This window comes from Schistocerca gregaria, chromosome 2 (assembly GCF_023897955.1).
Source record: "Schistocerca gregaria isolate iqSchGreg1 chromosome 2, iqSchGreg1.2, whole genome shotgun sequence".
NCBI classification, from domain to species: domain Eukaryota; kingdom Metazoa; phylum Arthropoda; class Insecta; order Orthoptera; family Acrididae; genus Schistocerca; species Schistocerca gregaria.
In genome coordinates, this window is record NC_064921.1 from 187,501,012 (window position 1) to 187,524,477 (window position 23,466).

Consider the following 23,466-nt stretch of genomic DNA (forward strand, 5'->3'; position numbering starts at 1 on the left):
CTCTTTATACTTATGAAGTAATAAGTGCTATTGACAGGGGATGTCAAATTGATTCCATATTTTTAGATTTCCAGAAGGCTTTCGACACTGTTCCTCACAAGCATCTTCTTATCATACTGCGTGCCTACGGAGTATTGCCTCAGTTGTGTGACTGGATCCATGATTTCCAGTCAGAAAGGTCACAGTTTGTAGTAATTGACGGACAGTCATCGAGTAAACCAGATGTAATATCCGGTGTTCCCCAAGGAAGTATTATAGGCCCTCTATTGTTCCTGATCTATATTAACGACATAGGAGACAATCTGAACAGCCATCTTAGATTGTTTGCATATGATGCTGTCATTTACCATCTTGTAAAGTCATCAGATGATCAAAACGACTTGCAAAATGATTTAGATAAGATATCTGTATGGTGTGAAAAGTGGCAAATGACCCTGAATAAAGAAAAGTATGAAGTTATTCACATGAGGACTAAAAGAAATCAGCTAAATTTTGATTATGCAATAAGTCACACAAATCTGAGGGCTGTAAATTCAACTAAATACTTAGGAATTACAATTACAAATAACCTAAATTGGAACAATTACATAGATAATATTGTAGGTAGAGCAAACCAAGGACTACGATTCACTGGCAGAACACTTAGAAGGTCTACCAAAGAGACTGCTTACACTACTCTTGTCCACCCTATTCTGGAGTACTGCTGTGCAGTGTGGGATCCACATCAGGTTGGACTGACAGATGACATCGAAAAAGTACAAAGAAGGGCAGCTCATTTTGTATTATTTCGAAAGAGGGGAGATAGCATCACAGACATTATATGTGAATTGGAGTGGCAATCATTAAAACAAAGGTGTTTTTGTTGTGATGGGATCTTATCATGAAATTTCAATCACCAGTTTCCACCTCCAATTGTGAAAACATTATGTTGGCACTCACCTACACAGGGAGAAATGATCACCACAATAAAATAAGAGAAATCAGGGCTCGCACAGAAAAATTTAAGGGCTCATTTTTCCCGTGTGCTGTTCAAGAGTGGAACGGTAGAGAGAAAGCATGAAGGTGGTTCATTGAAACCTCTGCCAGGCACTTTACTGTCAACAGCAGAGTAATCATATAAATGTAGATGTAGATTTAGAATTATGTACCATTCAGCCCATCAATTACAATGACAGGTATGACTTCAATTGCAAATCTGTGGCCTTTGATTCCCTTTCATAAAATTCCATTTTCTCCTTTCATTTCTTATTCAGCGTATAGCTAATACACCAGATATAAGCATGAATGAATTCTCCTTAATTTTAGGTCTGTATTGTTCCATTGCAGTTTTGTAAATATTATACAGGGTGTCCAACATAAAATCAGTATACCTCACGTACTGATTAACCGTCTATAGTTGCATTGATTTCTGTTAACTTAATCACACAGTCAGTGAAGCCTGGGAGCTCATGGTCACCATTTCAAGCTTCTCTTGTAGACGGGTAACACCATATTTTTTTAATGTTACTATTTTCTATTCTTTTTTAGTTAGTTCACTGTTACTTGAATCTAGAATATGAGGTGTACTGGTTTCATGTGGGAAAGCTTGTAGATTACTCCTCTGTTTATACAGTCCTTAGCCTCCATGGAATTTTGAATGTTTTATTTCATGTTGAGTGTTAAAGACTTTCTGTAGGTTCATGAATGCTGTAATAAAATGATTTACATTCTTTTCTGCAAACAAATTTGAGAGTAGAATTACTGCTATGCTAACTTGACCATTTCTGAAGCAATGATCATCTTTTCAATTTAGTGTTTGTTCTTAGACTGGCACAAAACTAAACATATAAGGCTCAGAGAAGTTATGTAGAAAATAAGATACTGGATGGCTGTTTGGAATTTTCATAGGTTCAAAAACTTGTTAAAAGTACTCCATTAAGAAGGGGCTTCATGCAAAATTTACTGTCAGGTACAGAAACATGAAGACTAACGTATTCTGGACATTACACATCACACACAAAATTACTGTTGTATTCCTAACTACTTTGTATATTTTACAACACTTTATTTCCTTGAAATATTTTTAACTGTGTTTGCCATTTTAAATAATTTCAACTTCAGGAAATGAAGAGGGAGTAAGGCAGAGAAAAACATAAGTTAGTCAGACAATGATGGCAAGATATAAAAGAAAGTGAACACAAAACCAAAAAGAATAAAAACACCAATTAATCAAAAGACTTTTTTTTTTAAGTCCAAGCAATCAAACAATTATTGTACAGTGAAATGCTAAGAACTTTGGAAGAACAACTTGAAACAAACAACATGTCATGTTGGGTTCCAGCATAATTTTGTCACAGGACATTACTGCTCTACACACAGCTATCTATATAAGGGCAATCTTAACTAGCTTCAAATGGTAGATGTTTTCTATTGTCTGCACAGATTCAGTTTGTCCCTAGTGAATATGTTGATATGGAAAAACAGTCATCATCACAGCATTTCACAGATTGTAACTTCAAAATGCAACTCAGTTTTGACTGCAATCACTAGCAGCAGCATTCTATGACAAAGATATACAAGAGCTTAACCACCACTATGGTAATGTATGTCTTGTTCTTGATAATTAAGATTTCAAAGGCACTGTGTTACCTGGGAGATGTACCTGGAAAAGATTATTATGCCGCAATTGGATGTGATATTACTGAGAGATTAAATATCGGCGTACAACACATTATAAAAGGCTTCAAAAAATCATATGATACCTACTGACATATATATATGTGAGCTGTTCTTATTTTATAGCTTATTATTTTGTTCTTTCTTTAAATGTTGTTTGTAACCTTCAAGTAGGTGCACTGTTTTCCATAACCAAGGTAAATATGTATTAGTAAAATCACAATTTCAATAGTTTAATTAAACAACAATAAAATAAACTTACATAATATCAGCTAAAGCACTGCTTTATTAAACAGAAATGAAACAAAACTTTCTTATAGCACTGTGTTGCCATGGACAGGTGTTACTGAGACAGTAATGGCTCACTCAAACATTAAACAGCACACCTGCATCAGATCATAGGCAACAACTTCTTTTATTACTAATTATCTCATAGACAACTGCCTCAATGTGAGATTGTGCTCCTAACTCATAATCTTGGTTATTTTCTTGCATAAATCATAATTTTTTTCTCATCTAGCTCACTTTGTATTTTATACCATTACTGCTCACTTGGGCAAATGAGAACACAATTTATCACTGTGTCAGCTGAAGGAATAGGTATAGGTTCAAAATTTTGAAACATTAATGACACCATGTAAAACCATTTTATTTGAGGTTGGTGCACTTTATACAAGGACACACCTGCTTGAGGGTTAACAGATACAAAATGGTTCAAATGGCTCTAAGCACTATGGGACTTAAAATCTGAGGTCATCAGTCCCTTAGACTTAGAACTACTTAAACCTAACTAAACTAAGGACATCACACACACATCCATGCCCGAGGCAGGATTCGAACCTGCGACTGTAGCAGCAGCGCGGTTCCGGACTGAAGCGCCTAGAACCGCTCGGCCACAGCGGCCGGCCAGTTAACAGATATAAATCAAGTAAGAGAGTAGTCTGAAAATGTGGCCAATAAAGATAGTTAATGCTTCCATATCACATTTTATTGAATAAATATAACACAATTATAAACATGAAAATGGGATAGAAGATTTTCACATTGTTTAAACAAGAAGCATACCAAATTTATGTCCTACCTTCAGTCTCTGTGCATCCTCAAGTGAAGCAGAAGCATGATAACTCAGAACTTCTAGTGTTACGCTTTGTTTAGCCATAGCTATGACAGCCTTCTCATACCTGTAACAGTAAGCATCCAACACATTATTTAAAATACACAGTTTATCAAGAGATGTGACACAATGGTCTCATGTAATGACTGACATGGTCTTATATAATTACAACTCAAGGAAATATAATGGCAACTATTTTTATGGAGATTGTCTACATGAGCTTTTTACTTTTTTTTAGAAAGTCAAAGTTCTAGGTTACAATGCCACATTACAACATAATTTCAATGTTTCATTTCACTATAGATTTTATATTTCATTTTGGAAGGGATCACTAGGCCACGGCTAGCCCTATAAGCATTATGGATGCATTCCCATCCAGCTCTGCAAATATCCCCAGTTAATGTGGAGGTCTGTGTCTTTCCTACAATGTTGTAGACTTGTTTATTTACTCTGTTTACTCTGCCTGGTCATTCTCAAACATGTTTGGACTTGCTGCTCAGGTATCCATATGTTGCAGATGCAACAATGTGCAGAGCCATATTTGTGTCCTGATCGTTTAGTACCTGTTACTACATTATTTAAGTATCATTGATGTTATGGCCTCGTGTTTCCCATTTGGTTTCTACTTATACTTCAGCACTGGCATGTGTTTTTCACTCTATTTTATACAGCTCGAGAAAATTTCAATTTGCTTAGAAAATTACGTGAGATTGTAGATGCATACAGGAAAAAATTCTAGGTGCATTTGGAGTGACAGTGAAATTGAACTTCAATAATTGTGATGGCTCTTCTATACAATCTGAAGTTAATAATTCTGAACCACATACACCAGCAGGTGGAACATGAGTCTATTCTTCCTATTCTTAGACTGTCACAAAACTTAACAGAGGAGACTCAGAGAAGTTGTGTGGCTATTTGGAATTTTTGTTAAGGATGAAAAGTTGATATCAACTACCACATTAAATAGTTTTCGCAGACAAAATTTATTTTCAGGTACAGTTAAATGAAGGCAAATGTATTCTGGGGGTGGAATATTAAAAAATTTCACCTTAAACATCACTTCCAAAATTACTGGTACATTCATAATTTCTCTGTACATTTTATAACACAGTAGTCCCTTGAAATATTTTTAATTGTTTTGCCAGTTTCTGAAGCTTCAATATCAGGAAACCATGATCAAGGCTTCAGGAAGATGTTCTGAACAGTTAATAAATATTGGTACTAAGACAACTAAAAATGTGTGAATAAAACAAAGAAAACTTTGAATCAGTCAGGCAATGATGCCAAGATGAAAAAGAAAGCGAACACAAGAACAAAAAGAAGAAATACACCAATTAATTTTAAAAAAATATTTTCAGACAGAAAAGGTCTGGTTTCTAGTATGACAGGGGTCCAGACATTCGAACAATTAGCATGCAGAGAAATGCTAAAAATGCAGGGCGAGAAATTCAGAACAGAAAAAAACTATCTAAAATACACTTATGCTCATAAATTAAGGATAATGCTGATACATGGTGAAACAATGCTCTGGTGGGCGGTTTGCATGTTTGAATCACCTATGACCATGCAGTGCATTTCACCAGCGGTCATCGCACAGTGGCTCTGGCAGCAGTTCACATACGCAGAGGTGTGTTAGTGCATGTCAGAGTATGGGGCAGCACACAGTACAGGGTCCCAGGTTATGTTCACGGATGAGTCTAGGTATAGTCTGAACAGTGATTCTAACCCTGTTTTCAACTGGTGTGAACCAGGAACCAGATACCAACTCCTTAATGTCCTTGAAAGGGACCTGTATGGAGGTATTGGTTTGATGGTGTGGGATGGGATTATGATTGGTGCACGTACACCCCTGCATGTCTTTGACAGAGGAACTGTAACAGGTCAGGTGTATCGGGATGTCATTTCGCACCAGCATGTCCACCTTTTCAGGGGTGCAGAAGGTCCCACCTTCCTCCTGATGGATGATAACACATGGCCCCACCGAGCTGCCATCGTGGAGGATCCATTTCATCAATTAGACTAGTGAAAACAACAAGTGGAATGTTTGGATAACAAAGACATCAAAATGGGCCTCTGAAATAAATCAAGTGACACATTTCTTCCATCATCAGCTAATACAATCACATGAAAAATTTGCCAATATGCACATAATTCTTAGCGAAAAAAGCATTTTCAACATCTCTGTGGTTTTCCAGTACAATAACTCTTTTTCAGACATGCTTCAGTATCAGAAGTTGTGTGTTTGAAGCATTTTATACCTATGTTATTCTTTTTTTTCCAGTGGCAAAACTCATGTCACAGGAGTAATCTCTGTTAAGAGCACAAGAAATATTCAGCACAACAATAATCAGGACACACTGATTACATATGCAAAGCACCTAATGCAGGTAGCTAGTTTAGGCAATTAAACTAAGCACTGCATATAAGCAGCCAGTTTACAGCAGTGGATGATATAAGCCATTATTAGCCAATCTTTTCTTACAGGTATGCCATTCGACATTGCAAGTGGAGTCTACGACATCTTAAACAGAAAGAGTGTGGTATTGGCCGAATGTGAGGACACAAGACATGCTCAGATGTTTCTGGGTGATAAGATCATTGAGCATAAGAAGCAAAGGACATGCATGAGACTTAGTCAATCCATGGATTAATGTTTTTGAAGAAGTTTGACTTTTAAGATATATTATGTTGTAGACCAAAAATTTCATTATTACCACCACCATGGCTACAACTATAACTGTTACTAATTTAAGTGCTATTTTTGTTATTTTCAACTATTATTGTTCAATTAATATTTTTTAAATTTAAAGTAGTAATATGTTTGCAAAAAATTTATGCCTGAAGAATGTCTGCAAAATATTATAAAGTTAATAAGGACAACAAAAAGAGACAAATTATAAATTGTTGGTACTTACATGTGGGTGTTATGTATACCCATTCCACAAAAGATTGCAAATGCTTCGACAAAATTTTCATCGTTTTTGGTAAATGCGAGGTCATTGAATTTATTGATGAGCTGTAACAACATATCCAATTCTTAATCAGTATAGTTCTGAAGTTTCCTGCATCAGAATATGAATCATACAGAAGGTGATAATAAATAAAATGTCTTTAAATTTATTTGAACTATCATACCAAGGACTCCCCTCAGAGTTTACCCATAATTATTCCCACATTTGTGACTTTGAAAAATATTATCTGTATGCTATACTTTGGTAAACATAGCTACTGCATAAAATAAAATAAAAAGAAGTAAATAAAGCAGAGATGGTCCTCAGGAAATAACACTGAATTTTACAAAACGGGACCACAGCTAATGATAGATTTTTTTCTTGAAAACTGACAAGCACCATTAAATGCTGTGAAGGAAGTTATGACACAAAGAAATGTTGCATGTTTGTGTCAGAGGGGGTTTTTCATTCAAATAAACAGCAGCCCACAGTCTAAAACATAGAAATATAAATATATTAATCTGTGTCAACCATGCTGTCAGACAAAACTGTTCAAAATTAGTGCTTTGTGACCTATGCAGGCAGTTGGAGTCCTCACAAAATACTCCAAAATGGTTGGAATTTCTGCCAAAAATATTTGGAAAATAAAAAGGTGACTGTCAAACAAATACAGAAATAATATACCAAAGTTCTTAAGCTCCTGAAAATTCTCAATATTTCATTAAGAAGACAGCACCAATTATATTCTCATGTATACATGAATATTCATATGGTTTACTGTTCTAATGTCAGTAATATGGTATAGGGTGAATGTATAATGAGCATTCAAAAAGAAACAAACCAGAGGCATAATTACATAAGCCAGTGCCTGTATGTTAGAAACCCCTGGTTGTTTAGACACTTGGCCCACTGTAACACAAAGCAGTGAGTAGCTGTCTCATAATATTCCCAGGGCTGCGATGTGAACCAGTTCCAAACGTACAGCTGGACATCGCCGTCCACATGAGTTCAGGAAAGGTTATGCTGACATTTTTCTCTGACAAAGATGGCCCCTTTCTGATTCACTTCCTGCATCAAGAGACAATAGTGAATGCCCAGCATTACTCGCAAACCTTGACCACCCTTCACAAGTGATCAAATCAAAAAGACCAGGCAATCTCACCCTTGGGGCTATTCTGCTCCACGAAAATGCAATGCCTCATATGGCCAACACAGTCACGGCACTCCTGCAGAAATTCAAATGGGAGGTTCTTGGCCACCCTCCATACAGTCCGGACTTCTCTCCCTGTGATTATGCCATTTTTGGTCCCCTTGCTTATAGGGCAAACGATTCACCTCGGACGACGACGTCCAGCTGTATGTGCGGAACTGGTTCACATTGCAGCCATGGGAATTTTATGAGACAGCCATTTACCACCTTGTGTCATAGTGGGACAAGTGTCTCTACAGCCAGGGTCAATACTCTTAACATACAGTTACAGGTTTCTGTAATTACGCCTCTGGCTCATTTATTTTTGAATGCCCTTATAATAACAATCTTCTTTACTGTACTGAATAGTGCATATTGTTGTGTTACAAATGGAACCTAATGAAATTTTTTTTTACTGATAGCTAAATCTTCAGCAGAAGACAATGCTAAACTTTCCCTGTAAAGGAAACAAGAAAGTACTGTTTCAAAAACAGATGAAGAAAGAAAAGAGCAACATACCCATAGAAAAATGGGCTAGAGGAATACAGAAATAAGCAAGATACAGTAAACTGGAACTGAATAGGAAACAGCATAATGAAGACATGAATAAATTGGAACATAGGTATATTCATTTACCTAGGCAGCCATTATTAGCTCTTTGCTAAAAGAATAGATGGTGGAACTTACCTGTATAACACCAATAATTTGACCCGAAGAATTTTTAATTGCCATGCACAGAATGCTTTTATGTTTGAAATTTGTGCCTTCGTCAACAGAAGGGTCAAATCTGTCATCTTCATAAGCATTTGCAATATTGACAGTCTGAAACAAGGGTTATCTTCCTTAAAACTCTGATTTCAAAATGTTCACGCATTATATATTTCACTGCATATCTTCATACATATAAACTCACTCTCTCTCTCTCTCTCTCTCTCTCTCTCTCTCTCTCTCTCTCTCTCTCTCTCACACACACACACACACACACACACACACACACACACACACACACACATACACACACACACTCTAAAGGTTAAAACAGCTGTTCTTTGCATGAAAGGACAGTACTTCTCGAAAGGTAAAGTTTATACATTTTAAAACACATCAGTTTCTCAGGACTTCCTATTTCAATCTCCTTATATATAATCAAGCAATTACAGCCTATAAGCAATTATATCTGTTGCATATATGTCGTAGCTGACTACAAACTGATGTGTAACTTTCTTCCCTTTAATGTCCTACAACTCCCTATTAAGACTACTCCAAGTGTGATTTCACACTAAAGAAAACAACTATAATTAGTCAGCAACATGGCACAAAGAAAATGCATACAAATCAATTTCCTAAGTGTCTCACATTTTATCTGCAACATATCGTGTTTTATAATAAATGTACAGTCTACAATATAAAAAATTGTTTTCCTCAGAGTAATATCATCTTCATTCAACACAGTAATTTTCATATGTCTTTTTTTGAAATATATATTTATCAATAAGATATTTATGTTAGACAGTACCTTTTCAAACACAACATTTTATTAAATTATTTTCTGGAGACATTAATTTCTAGCAGAGCCCCATGCAACAACTGTACGACCCTTTTCAATAAAAGCTGTATTCATCATTTGTGATGGCTCTACTGGGACTTCACAAAATATATGCTCTGCAATTTGAGAAAATTTATGGCTATTTTACTTCTCTGTTCCACAAAATTTCACACATTTACACAAAAGATGTTCAAATTAGATGATGCACATAGAATTAAAGTGTATTCATATATATTTTAATTATATATAAAAATTACATGAATTCTTTGACAATTTTTAATAGTTCACAAAAAACTGAAATTATGCTGCAATCTTGACAAATATACTGACTGTAGCTAAAAAACGGCTGTACAAGTAAAATAACGTATTACATATTTCAACTGTTGCCAACAAGAGCTGTGATGTGAAGTGAAGTGGCAATTAGTATCCTAAATATAATTGAAACACAAAACAGAATGTTCATCTGCAAAGGCAGATATGGAGGAACTATGGACTGTATACTATTGTATGGGCTGCATTATTCAACATAGTTAAATATCTATAAATAAGTAAGGAACCAAATTACAGTACGCATTAGAGAATCCTAAGCAAATTTTCAACAAATAACATTCAAATATGAAAGCTGTAGGCTGCATCAGCTATATTCAATCAATGCTCACTGACATGTGTCTTATTCTTTGTCACACACAGATGTGGATAATGGATCTGTAAGTGCCAAATATAAAGGCTTTTGTAGAAGCTACAACATCTGAGCTGAAGAATCCACAATTAATGTTTTGTGGAGTTAAGGGTCATAACTGAGAGAAGAAGTAGTAAATGTGGTAGGTAAACTACCTGAAACACACACATGTAGAAGAAAAGTTGTGTATGAGGCTGTAACATCATAAGAGTGTATCCTAACAAATCAGTGGACACACAAAATAGTAATACCGAATGTAATTGTGAAGGATTAGATTAGATTTACTTTCTTGTTCCATAGGTAGATGATACTCTGGGGATCCTCAAGGTTGTAATAAAACAAAAATACACAATGTTATTCTTCAGGCAGACAATATCAGATATGGTAATGTTCCTAAACGAAATAGTTCTCATGGTTGGGGAATAAGTAAAAAATCTTTTGAACTCATTTTCATTTGTGATATAAAAATACTCTTGTCACAAACATGACGAATATACAATGAGATGAACAAGGGAAATAAAGAAAAGAAGTAAATTAAAAAAAAAACAGCAGATAAGTACACAGATGAGATGAGACTGTAACAGTAAACTACCATGAGAGGATAGGACCTTGAGAAGTAAAACATATGGGTGCAGTATATTAATCGGTAGAAATTAATCAAATGTGAATGATATTGCAGAACACCACTTTTTTTTTAAAAAAAAGGTGGCCTCATGACACTGATTTCATGTGGTGATAGTGGTGGCAGTGACTGATTAAGGTGAAGAATGATGTTAAGTGTGATGTAGCTGTAACATGAAAATTGGGAAAATGTGTTCCTTGGAAACATCAATTACAGATGTTCTTCAACTGCAGTTAGTGTCTTCCTTTCATTCAATGATACACTTGTTTTCATTTTTATCTCTCTTTGTTTGTTCGTTTGGCTTATTCTCTCATTCTGGGTATTACTGCCTAATTGAAATTAACACTTTCACCTTCTGCTGCAACTTTATTCAGATACATTTTTTCTCTTTTATTTCACTTTACTTCCTAATAATGTTACGTTCTCCCTATGTTTCTTGTTACCTTCATTTTCCTTTTTCTTACTCTTCTTTTTCATTTAAGAATTAACTGAATCAGTTTATTTCTGTTGTTATTACACATTTATCTCAATTACTTCCATGTGAGTTTCTAATTAATTGACTTATTACAAATAACTGAAACAGTTATGTGCATCTACAACAGAACAGCACACAATTCATTCAGATGACTTTGAAAATTGGGCTGTTCCTCTTTACAATAGCAGGTACCTGAGACCATCACTTTTTTTACTTCCATGGTTATTTCAAGTGTCAACTGAAACGGTACATAAATTATCATGATCAAATATAAACAAACAGTTGCACATGTAAAAATAGGTAGTAAAATTCACATAAGTATAGTGATCATCTTCTTCTTCTTGCGTGTGCAGTAATGAGTGATATTCTTGAGTGACATACTCTGTGGACATAATCAGTGAACTGAAATAACTCCAATAGTATTACAGGAGTCAAGAGTAACTTAAGCGGTGAGCTGAAGGTGAAACTGGCCTTTCAAACTTTCTTCTCACACTTAGTGGTGACTATTCATGAATATTGTATGCCTATCCTGACAATATCAGAGTCTAAAAAAAATCTTAATTGTTTATGTAATATTATCTCATGTGTATAGCAGTAAGGTTCTACCACAGTTCACAACAACAAAAATTGTAAAATTTGTAAATATGATTCCAAAACTTATGAAGGATCAGTTTGGATACAGTTCCTCTCAGCATATTTGTGATGAACACCCAGAATGTAATAGTAAATGTACAGCAGCTGCTGAATATTACTTACCTCACCTGTAGTGGCAACATAACCCGTAATGCCAATGTTGATAGGAAATCTGCTTTCAAATGGACTGAAAGAAGAAAGAAATGAGGTAAGACATAATGCAGTAGCATCCAGTCCTTATCATTGCAACATAACTACACATATAACTAGGCATTTTTATCAATATCCATATTCCCCCCCCCCCCAAAAAAAAAAAAAAAATCACCCTCAGAAATAACGTTACATCGAAGTCTGCCTCTCTGACATCAAGCAAAAAACACAGTTTCATAACAAACAAATACATATGTTTTCTTTCGAGTAAATAAAACTATGTTCAGTTTCTAGCCTTCAACTAACCTGGATGACTTCCAACAACATGTTTTAAATTTTATAACTTTCTGCACACTGCACGACTGAACAAAAACTTGCTGAATTTTTTTAAAAAATCTTCAAAAGTCAGTTTCTGCAGTTTCTCATGTTAACAGTCACTGGGCTTCATTCAATAATTTTGTCAAGCTGTTGTTATATCTTGTTTATTCCAATTCTGCTAAATGATACACACGGCATGAAACAGTAAAGAAGGGGAGGAGAAAATGGGATGAAACTTCACAGGTTGAAAGGGAATGTAATTTTACTTCAGTAATCTAAATTAGTTTTAGCCTTATGCCTGTCAGGTTTCTTATCAGCATTAAGTTTTTAATTTATAAAGCTTAAGCTTCAATTGACAGTACATTACTGATATGTCAAAGTCATCTTGTAGATATCTATTATATGGTCATCAGATGATGTGATAATCCTGAAATTCATAATGACAAGAAACAACAAAAATATTCACAAAAAAGTCTATTTCATCATTACTTCAGTAATAAAAAAATTGAGTCGAATTTAGTAAGAACTTGAGCGTATGAGTCCATTTATCACTATGACATTGTAACCACTCCTCCACTATGCACTATTTCAGTTGGGAAGGGTGTTAAAGTGTTGTAGCCTTCCCTGAGGCAAGCTGTCCAACAACTGTTGTAACTGGTACTTAATATCCTGGATACTGGCAATGGCACAGTGTTGACATCTGAGCTGGTCCCACACATATTCTTTCAGAGATGGATTTGCACCCCTTGCTGGCCATATAATTATCTTAACATAATACAGATAATTTATAGAGACATTTGTCATGTGTGGATGAGCATTCTCCTCGTACTTCGAATAACAGCATCAAGATACTGTCAAACGAATTGTAATACACAAAGAGACAGGATGTCCATGACTCAGAAACCCCTCGAAGTCATCCTGATGACTTCCCATGTCATGACGCCAGGAGTAATACTGCTGCACTTGAACAGATTGGAAGAATGGAACCTGTCCCCAGGCCACAGCCAGATCGCTGATGATGGTCACCTGGGTCTAGTGCAGAACTACGGTTCATCGTTGAACGTAATGACATGATATGTCAGCAGTACATGCTTCCTGGTCACAGTGGTGGTGGTAATGGCAACTTATGCACAGGATGGTAATTCGATAGTCTAGCTACTGCTTGGCTCCGAAAAATAGTGAGTGGTTGCACAGACTGAAGCAGTGAGTCCATTACTTGTTCTAGACTGGCAGAAATAGATGTGGGACAGATATGATTGTCCAGACCCTTGAAATGAGTATGCCCGGCACCAGGTTGTCTGTGAGTGTTGATTGTTGTATAAGGTGGCATATCTGTTGAGTTGCACAATCGTGGGCAGTAGTCTTCAACAAGATACCTTTATTTGAGCCAGAATATTATTTTAATGTATGATGACTAGAAACTCGAATGTGAAGAAATAAATTGCAAGCCAGTACCTCCAGAAGTACAATTTTGGATTCTTTAGGCCAAAGAAAGATCAGTGTCACAAATGTACTGCATTTAATTTGCTGAATGAGAAAAAGACACTATTTAAGCAAGAGCATTGTGGCAAACCTTTGCAAAGAAGCAATCTGGCTCAAAAGAGGTATAAGACAAAAAGGCTTGCACAAAATTACCCAAGTATTATAATTGTAAATTTTATTTACACATGAGGATAATGTCAGATTGATGTGGGAACCAGCAGAAGAACACTCCATTTGTGTATTACTCTGTGTGTGAAGCATTTAAAGTTACAGTAACTGATCAAGCATTCTTTGAAACATGTAACACAGAAATGGAGTGTGACTATTCATTTCAATATTGAGAAGAATATTAAGTATATGCTAACAAACTCCCATGAAGGATAGCGCAGATCATTCAAAGCTGCAGGAAGAATCCTCATCCTTTCATAATCTGCACTATACTGTACAATGATTTTCTAAACTTCAACAAGTGATCAGAAAGTCATTCCCAAAATTCCAACGCACAGTGTTAATGTACTCCACTACAAAAGAAAGAAACCTCTTCCCTTGTTTTACAAGACAGAATTTGTGGAGTACTTTAGTGCTGGTACAGTAAAAAGAAATGAATGACCGTTGGCAAAAAACAGGGGAGTGGGGGGGGGGGGGGGTCAGTTAACAATAATTAAGAGACAAATTGATTTCTTAAGCAACCATAGTTGATTTTCAGGACTCTTGAAACATTTAGTTGCCTGTAGCTTGCACATTCATTGCTTTGTCAAGAAGATGAGAATATGTGCTTACCACTACAGCTCTTACTATCCATAAACCACTAGTAAAGTATTCACTATCAAAATTGTGCTTACCTTGTTCTTGAATCATTATCCTCCCCATTTAAGTCATTTGCTTCAAAATCAAATACTCTTGAAAAACTCCCTTTTGATGCTCTATGGACGAGCAACACCTGAAATTATTAAAATATGCACATATCAATGAAAAATTTCTCTCATTAGAACTATAAAATTTTGTTTATGAAGGCTGAATTAGTTATAAGCCATTATAGCATCACGAAAAACAAGTTCTTTGAAGATATTAACACACATTGAAGTCTTAAATCTTTACCTCAAAACTTATATTTTGGGCTAAACAACACCCTGTTATCACTGCTGATAAAGCTAACACAACCTTACCTTAAAAACATATACTAAAATGCATTTCCTCTCTGTTGGTATAAAAGTATCTCAAAAACTGATCTTATTGTGTCAGTTTCATATTTCAGGTTACTGGTTACACACTTAGATAAAAGAAAACAAATGGTTCAACGTACCTGAACCCTCTGACACTGTATGAGGGACTGTGTGTGGGTGAGGATACGAAACACCATGTGTTCAATGGTGCTCTGCTCTTCGAAGATCATTCGTGCCAGGTCTAATAATACCTGAAACATTACAATTAATTAAGACTTACGTGAAATTTGTGAAAGGAAAGACTAACACATTGAACTTGCCACTTGCAAAAATGTTCAATTATACATGACCTACTAGAAGCAATACTTATTGACATTTGATTTAAACAAGGTAATCTTCAATGCAATGTGAATATAAAAAATGAAACAAAAATTGAAAGATAATGATAAGGAGCCTACTCAACAGCATTTTTCTTTAGAAAATCTACCCCTCCAACCTCCTTTTCTGATATGTATTTTCATGTCACAACTTCACTTTTACCAATTTCACCAGAGAGAAAACTAAAATAGCCTTTGTTCATAATTCAAGGCAGATTGACAGAAAGTGAAGAGGGGAGGGAGGGAAGGAGGTGGGGGGAGGGAGAGAGAAAGTTTTGTAATTATGCTATTTTATTCTGTACTCTTACTGTTGATTAGCAAACTTAATCAACAGTAAAATAGGTGAGGTAAACTTAAGAGAGAAAAACGCATGAGAGATCATTATTATTTTGCAAGCTTCTGCTTTCTACCCAAAACACTGTTGTGCACAAATTCTAAAAGTTTACCCAATGTGACATCCTTGACTCCAATCAGATGCTTCTGCTACTGAGCTATCTGGTTCAGATAACTGAAAGCATTATCTCATAAAAATTTCCAAATGAAGAAATAGAACTAACAGGAAAATCATGGCTTTTCTTGTCAAGTTTGTTAATGCAGACATGAAGAGGAAATTGTAAACTGTCACATGAATCAAATTAAATGATAATTAAAGCTTGGTAGAGAACAATTATGGCGTAGAGTTTCCTTCAATTACCAAATCTTTCTTGCTTCCTCCTCTTTAACACTGGTAGAATACCCTCATTAGAATACACTACAAGGGATAACTGTATTAAGTTGATGATATTATTTTATTTATGAAGACAAAGTACATGAATTTCTACACTTTACTGCAATCCACCAATGATTTAATGATCCTGTTGCCATTGTTATTCCGATTATGTAATGAACAAACAGTTGAATCTTAAAACGAGAAATAGGATTTCAGCATCTTAACATTGTGATTTTTTTGTCTTCTGATCATCACATTTTTAATTCATTGCACTTGATTTAATTACTGTATTAACAGGCAGCTACATTATTTTACCTGGTTTCTCTTAACCTCCAACTGACTCTTCTCATACAGCTGAGCATTCCGCAGGCCAATTCCACAGAACTGGAGGTAACTTGCAAAAACTTTTTCATCATTGGCTGTAAAACAGGTATCTGTTTGCTTGTTTATAACCTGAAATACACAAGTGAAAAGTATGATAACATAAGAAACACACACACACACACACACACACACACACACACACACAAGAAAAAAGGCATTTCACTTACATTTAGTTTCAACACAATCTTTTGTTGAAACCCACAATTTGATCGTCAGAAACAAAATAACTTTAGATTATGAACTATTTTTTTAAATATTTCCCCTCATTTAGGAAACAAACTTCACATATCTTAAAAAGGGACCTCAATATCCCAGTTCATAAATATCTTATTAGTTAACATTATTTTCTGAATGAGAATTATGTCTTTTGATAGAGACTGACAAAAATGCCATTTATTTTCAAGAATTTCTCTTGTTACTGGGTCTCAGCCCCATCTTGTAGCAGGTGTCAAGCACACTAGGCTATGAGGCTACAAACTTGATTCTTCATACTTCATCCACATTTTTTCTTCCTATTCTAAGTTATCTTTCATTCAGTCAGTCTGAAGATAATTTTCATCACACAGTACATCACATTCCCAATCTGGTCTGCCCTAGGTGTTTCTGATGGGTGTGTTCAAAACCACTCATATCTGTAAATTGTTCCCTAAGTCCTTTACTGCTCACAAGACAACATTTGTACTATACAATGAACTACTTTAAACTTTTTGATTAGGTTCTTCATAATTCAGAAGATAGTAATTACAATTACATGTCACACAAGATTTCTTGCCCCTTTTGGTTTCTCACCTCTGGAATGTTTTTTACTACCAATTGCTTTATTTCTGTGATGTCTACACTGTGCCTGCACTTGATACTACATACAGCACTCATTACATACCTTCATATGAAAATTTATAGATGTTTATTTTGGTTTCTATCAAACATTGTCACATGCCATGCCAAAATATTAAAAGCTGTTTAGTATTGGTCAAATTACATATTTCATGCCTAGTTTCTGTAAAAAATTGTGTGGCTGCATATCAGATATTTGCACAATATTGCTGGGACAGAAAAGGCTCATCAAGCCTGTGCAGGGATTAAGCTATACACAAATTTCTCATGAAGCATAAACATTTCCAATATATTCTTTGCAGTTGAAAAAAATGGATTATATTTTCATATAGCAACAAACTGAATGAAATAAATGCAGTTAGATACATAATTAAATGAAAGGTCTGAATATAAATATAACAAACACAGAATATGATTTACATTGATAAACGAAAGTCCATATGGTGATGGTTTGTAAGTTATAACAAGCAGCCAAACACTTTCAGAGAAGGCCATCAAAGTATTTCCAAACCAAAAATAAAATCTTTTTTGGCAGAAAGATAAAGTTTCTGCACTCATTCACAGAACTGTAAGTAGCAAATCTAAGAAGTGTTTGTTGTAATACAATTATATTTCTTATGTGTAGTTACATATTATGAATCACATTATGTAGGAAAGAGTAGTATCTGAACGACAATAGATACATTGGGTTCTCTCCCAAGAGCCATCAATGACACTGTCTCTGGTGTTTTGGCAGATATTTGCAATTTTGTTTTTGCAATGCGTGGCTGGAGTCAGCCCAAACAAATACTGCTCATCATGTCTTTCATGCGACATCCATAGTGAAGGGAAAGCATCAATTCGTGTTCTGTTACAAACAAAATTATATTTTTACGTGCTCATTCCATAGCGCACTTCCAAATTAGTTTAGTACAATAGTTGTTTTAGAAATGTGTATTAACAGCGGCAGTAAAAAAAGGACATATAATCTTTACACCACCAGGGACTGAGTAGCACTGCTGCACAAGGTTTGCAAAAAGTGTGGGGCAGGGTGGCACACGAGTCACTGTTGGAGTACTGCTACTTGTTAATCTTCACATTTTTCTTCTCATTTTAATTTATATCGATAAATCGAATGCAGTGCTACACTAATTTGGGACCGCTCTAATGAACTGGAAAATAAAATTCTGGTCCAATTTTTTTTAATTATTTTTTGTAAAAGGATGCTTTTCATTGAACTGGGTGTCACATGAAAGTCGTGATGGTCAGTATTTCAGTATTTGCTTGGGCAGACGCCCATTACACATTGCAAAAACGAAATTCCAAATATATTCCGAAAAACCACTCAAAATACACCTGACAATTCTTAAGAGGGGACATCCTGTATATGATGTAAAGGTATGAAATATATATGTATGACCCACTATAATTTTTCAAATAAAGATTTAAAAAAATATAAAGTCTTTGTGATGCTGTGTGGTGTTACAAAAGTTGTCCATTTCATGGCTCCCCGTGAAAATGTAGGTAAATTAAGTACTAAGAATGAGCAAAGTTCAAAATGTTTTATTTTGTTCACTGTAAATAAAGACATATAGATTCTCTGTGACTTCAGCTACGCTAACAACTTACTGATGAAGAAAAAAAATAAAAGAGCAATATGTTAAGGAAACTAGATGCTAGTTTCTCATTCCTTTGAGTAAACAAAACATACTTTGTTAGTGAAGTAAAGTGTGGCACAGAAGCCAGGTCTGTTGATATAACTCTGTGGGAACCGAATTTATATAACTGCTAATTACTCTTATTAACTACCTGATGCTGAGGCTGATATAAGCACGCTCTGCACATTCAAAAGCCAGTGTAAAACAAAATAATGCTCTTACCATCACTTAAAAAGTTCTAGTGTAACTGCAGTGCATTCGCCTTCTCACCTGCGCTACTCCTATAACATCACCAGTGAAGTCCTTAATCGGCATGCAGAGCAACGTCCTCGTCTTGTAGCCCGTCAGTACGTCAATGTCGTGGTTGAAACGATCATCCTGTAAAGGCAAAGCTCAAGTAAGAACATATACTGTGGGCCATAAGAAAGCGGAATGCTGAGATTCTAATTTAAATGCAATATGAAATACAATGACTGCTGTAACACCGTTCGGCTCGCCGATATTTACCTTTTAAATACCGCTTTCTTATACAAGATAGGCATACTGCCTCCGGAACTCCACTGACACTCTTTAAAAAAAATTATATACACAATTATAGTGTCCGACAAAGAGGTTTACACTGTTTGAACTTTAATAACTCGTTCAAAAATAACGTAATTGTAAATTTTTAAGTCACACAGATATTCACATGACGTTTTGCTGCTGAAGATGTTCCAAAGGCCCTCCATCGGCAGCAATACAGCATCTGCAACGCTGCAGAACAGTTATACACATGTAGTACGGTGGCCACCGGAATGGATTCACAGACACACACAACACACAATCGCCTCTCTCATGTCATTCAGCATATGTGGCGTAGACGGTGCCCTTCAGTGTTCTCGACAGAAAGAAGTCTAACGGCGTTAGATCGGAAGATCTGGCTGGAAACTCTTCTTCGTCGGCCTATCCACCTTTCAACAAATGTTTCATCCACGCACTGCCGCACGTCACGATAGTAACTTGATAGTGCACCATCTCGCTGAGAGAAATAAATAAATAAATAAAATCTTCATCTTGGAACAGTTGGTGAATTGCTGGTGCGATTCGTTCCTGAAACATGGTAAGGTATTTCACACCTACTACTGTTCCTTCAAAAAGGAGTCCTCTGAGAGATATACCACACCACACTCATAAACCTGGAAGACTAACAGCTCGTTCTATCATAACATGGGGTTTATCTCTTACCCAGTACACACAGTTATGGCGACTGAAGGTTACATACAATTTAAGCGTCGTCTCATCAGACCAAACAACATCAGTTAATGGTTTACTATCTCAAAACCATTCAAAAAATTCGAGGCGCCCATCCGGATCGTCGTCATTCATCGCTTGAAGCAACCTAGAAATCTAGGGTTTCCACTCTGCTTGCTTTAAAATGCTGTGAACACCTGATTTGCTTACACCTGATTCACGTGCCGCTTGCCTTACAGACTTCTCTGGGGATCTTGTGAAAACTTTTATCACTATGCCCACCCCTCTTTCGTTCGCTGCTTTATTGCTTCCTGCCACACGTCCCCTTCTTGAGATCACGCACACTTCCTTCCCTCTCAAATTTGCCGCGTATTTCGTTGTCGTTGCACATGTCGGTGACGCAGTACGAAACTCTGCCCGCCATGGTCACAAGAACAAGTTTCCAGCCATGTTGATATTTACGTTTAGTTACTGGCAACTTAAAATAAACGAAATAAAATCACACGGATGACTCCATACACTAGTCATGAGAGCACCATATAATCACATCTGGATCAGGTTATCACTAATACCTCCTGAGCTACTTAAGTTCAGACAGTATAAATGCCTTTGTGGTGCTACCCTACCTGCTTTTTTTAATAGGTCATTTAATGACGATGACTTGGTAATAAGCAGAAACCCGCAATGACACAGTATCATGCCCTAAGGCTGAAATATATAACAATAAAACAGTCTGACAGCTTCCTTAGCACAATTCAACAATGACAATCGGCTGTGTATGGAAATCCAGTTACAGGAACTAGACCTTACACTTAACTTTGCTGATAGAGCAGCTTATATAGCAACTACTACTACAGTCGTACAAAATTTGTGAAATGACAACTTTTCCGGCATAAAAATTAATTATTGTTATTTTTCCTTTATCAAGTGCTAGTTGACCTAAATGTTGACAGGTCATCACGATATCCAGCCAGCGGAGTATGGCGGGCAAACATGCAACTTGCACCAAGCAGTTATGCGTAAAATTTGGGTAAAAATACCTTAAGGCAGTACCAGAAATGCGAACAGCGCCCCATGGGAGTTAACTGTTATAAAATAAATTCTTATAGTACTGACAGTCGTCAAGCAGGTAATAAAATCAGCAACTGAATGAACGTTGAGGTATTTCTCTCTTTCGTGTCAACATAAAAACTGCAAGAAATGTTTCGATAACTGTGTGTCGTTTTTCGAATGCTTCGCGGATGAAATGCGGTCAAACCACAAAACAGGTGACGACAGGCCATTCTATACTAATGACTTCAACTTAACGTGATCATATGTTGATGGTATTTGTCATAAAATACAAGCAACACAAAATTTGTACAATATTTTACAGAAATGAAAAAGAGACCCCACAGTTGCCGAAACATGAATGCGTAAAAAACATAATAACAAAAAATATGAGCCCTGTTTCGCAGAAAACGTGGTTTATCTAAAGACTACATTTACCTCGGAAAGACGAAAAAACAGAGATTGTAGCTTCGGCACGATGATTCGTGTAAGAAGGAGGAGGAGGGGAAGGAGTGGACCACATTAAAAATCTCTTTCTGCTTTGACACAATCTAAAACATTTTGAGAGTCACTATGATCGGTAGATTTCGTCTTCTGCGGGTTACGAGAATGTGAGCATTCGACGCAGGCTAATTTTGCTTTTGTGCAGGAAATCGTCATCCAGTCTGCGAAATATTGGTCATGATATAAGAAGGGAAATTATAAGAATTTCTACTACTGACATCAGAACAGTGTTCCGCAGTCATGTGTTGAACTTTTTAACACAAATTAGTTTTCGAGCAGTAAACCCCCAATTCTCTGAAGAGTCAAACTAACATGCAAAAAACGGCTTCAAACGTCTGATTATTTTACAAATGAGTTAATGCACTAAAGCGAGGAAGAGTTCACGGAAGGTTTGAAATTATGCTCTTATTCTCAAATACTGAATGAATAAAGTCCGTGTATTTGGGCACTGTAAGTTACACTGCCTCAGGGCAAACACACGCTTTCTAACTGTAATACTTATCTTACTGCGTTAAAATTTTAACAGAAAATTATACCACTTAATGAGTAGATTATGAAGCATTTGAATTTTTTAGATCCGGTCAATAATTACGCGAAACACTGAAAATCAAATTTTTGTTGCCCCTGAAAGCCTGCAACTGGTACCATATTTCGGGACAGCCGCTTAGTTATAAGAATGAAATTAATTTTCCCCGAGGACAAGACACGATAACCACTGAATCAAACTTTAGACACAGCAGTGAACGGAACATAATCCTGCGACCAGTGTACTCGAAACGATTCTGTCATGAAAGCACCGGTGCTAATCTTACAGGACGGGAACTCAAATGATGCGGCGTCCCTGTATGTTTCATCCAGGCAATCCTTGGAGCAGAGACGCCGAGCGTGTTGCCTGCTCGCACGTCGCTAGGCGCGCTCTGCATCTGTGGCCGGTGAAGTTCCGACGTGGTCTTGGCTCTGTCGCAAAAATATTGTGTATATGATCTGATGAGAAGCAAGAACAATTCCGCAAATGTCTGTATTTGCCAAATATATTCAAGCAGTGGTGTTCGAGTTCAAAACAAGGTCCATTTGAGTCCACACACGTTGACATTTTGTTCCTTCCTCTGTTCACAACTTTTATGCACGTCGTCATCCGCGAGAATGTACAGCAGCTCCGCCGTACTATGTGCAGCGGGAGGGGGGGGGGGGCAAGAACAAGTCTATAGTGAACTGTCTGTCCAGTGCGAATGGAATCTGTCGATTTCGACGGCATGGTAAGGACGCAGCTTAGGTTCGAAAAATAGTCGCGCACTAATAACCCAAAAAAGCAATTCCTTTTGCAAATGTGAGCAGTCGGCGTTTTGTATGTGTCGATATTAACATTTCATGGTGCCTAACCGTAACGTATACATGACAGTAAAGGGGCGATGCTGGCGTCTGAGCTGTGTCGTATGCTAACTATGAACAAAGAAATGTAATGGTTGAAGGCGAATTCCGCAATCAGTGAATAATTTATACCCCACGAAAGACATGAAAGCGTCATGTCCGGCTGAGGACTCTCACAAGCCCTGAGCAAAGGTTAGGAATTTCATCAGGAAATTGATGTACAGCTTTGCGATTAGTAACAGTACATCCTCACCAGTCCTCCATGTAACGGATAAATAATGGCGATTGCAATGTATTTCCCAGGAGAGATTCACCCCAGCTATCTCCATATCGAGTAACACAGCAATGTGAACGCTTCTTTTAGCCACATGAACAGTTTTTCTCCCGATTTCATCA

The 23,466-nt window shown here is 36.4% G+C and overlaps 1 protein-coding gene across 10 annotated transcripts in view; it reads right to left on the reverse strand.

Annotated features, from left to right (window-relative positions):
- Window positions 1-23,466, reverse strand: part of LOC126336656 (dual 3',5'-cyclic-AMP and -GMP phosphodiesterase 11-like) — a 2,376,149-nt gene that overhangs the window by 40,579 nt on the left and 2,312,104 nt on the right. For all 10 annotated transcript variants that reach the window (XM_050000589.1, XM_050000587.1, XM_050000585.1 and 7 more), the window contains 8 exons: window positions 19,189-19,296; window positions 16,379-16,516; window positions 15,118-15,228; window positions 14,657-14,754; window positions 11,988-12,051; window positions 8,597-8,731; window positions 6,685-6,785; window positions 3,737-3,836 (listed from right to left, as the gene is read on the reverse strand). In XM_050000589.1, coding sequence (XP_049856546.1) covers window positions 3,737-3,836; window positions 6,685-6,785; window positions 8,597-8,731; window positions 11,988-12,051; window positions 14,657-14,754; window positions 15,118-15,228; window positions 16,379-16,516; window positions 19,189-19,296 — 855 coding nt within the window. The remainder of the gene's footprint in view (window positions 1-3,736; window positions 3,837-6,684; window positions 6,786-8,596; window positions 8,732-11,987; window positions 12,052-14,656; window positions 14,755-15,117; window positions 15,229-16,378; window positions 16,517-19,188; window positions 19,297-23,466) is intronic.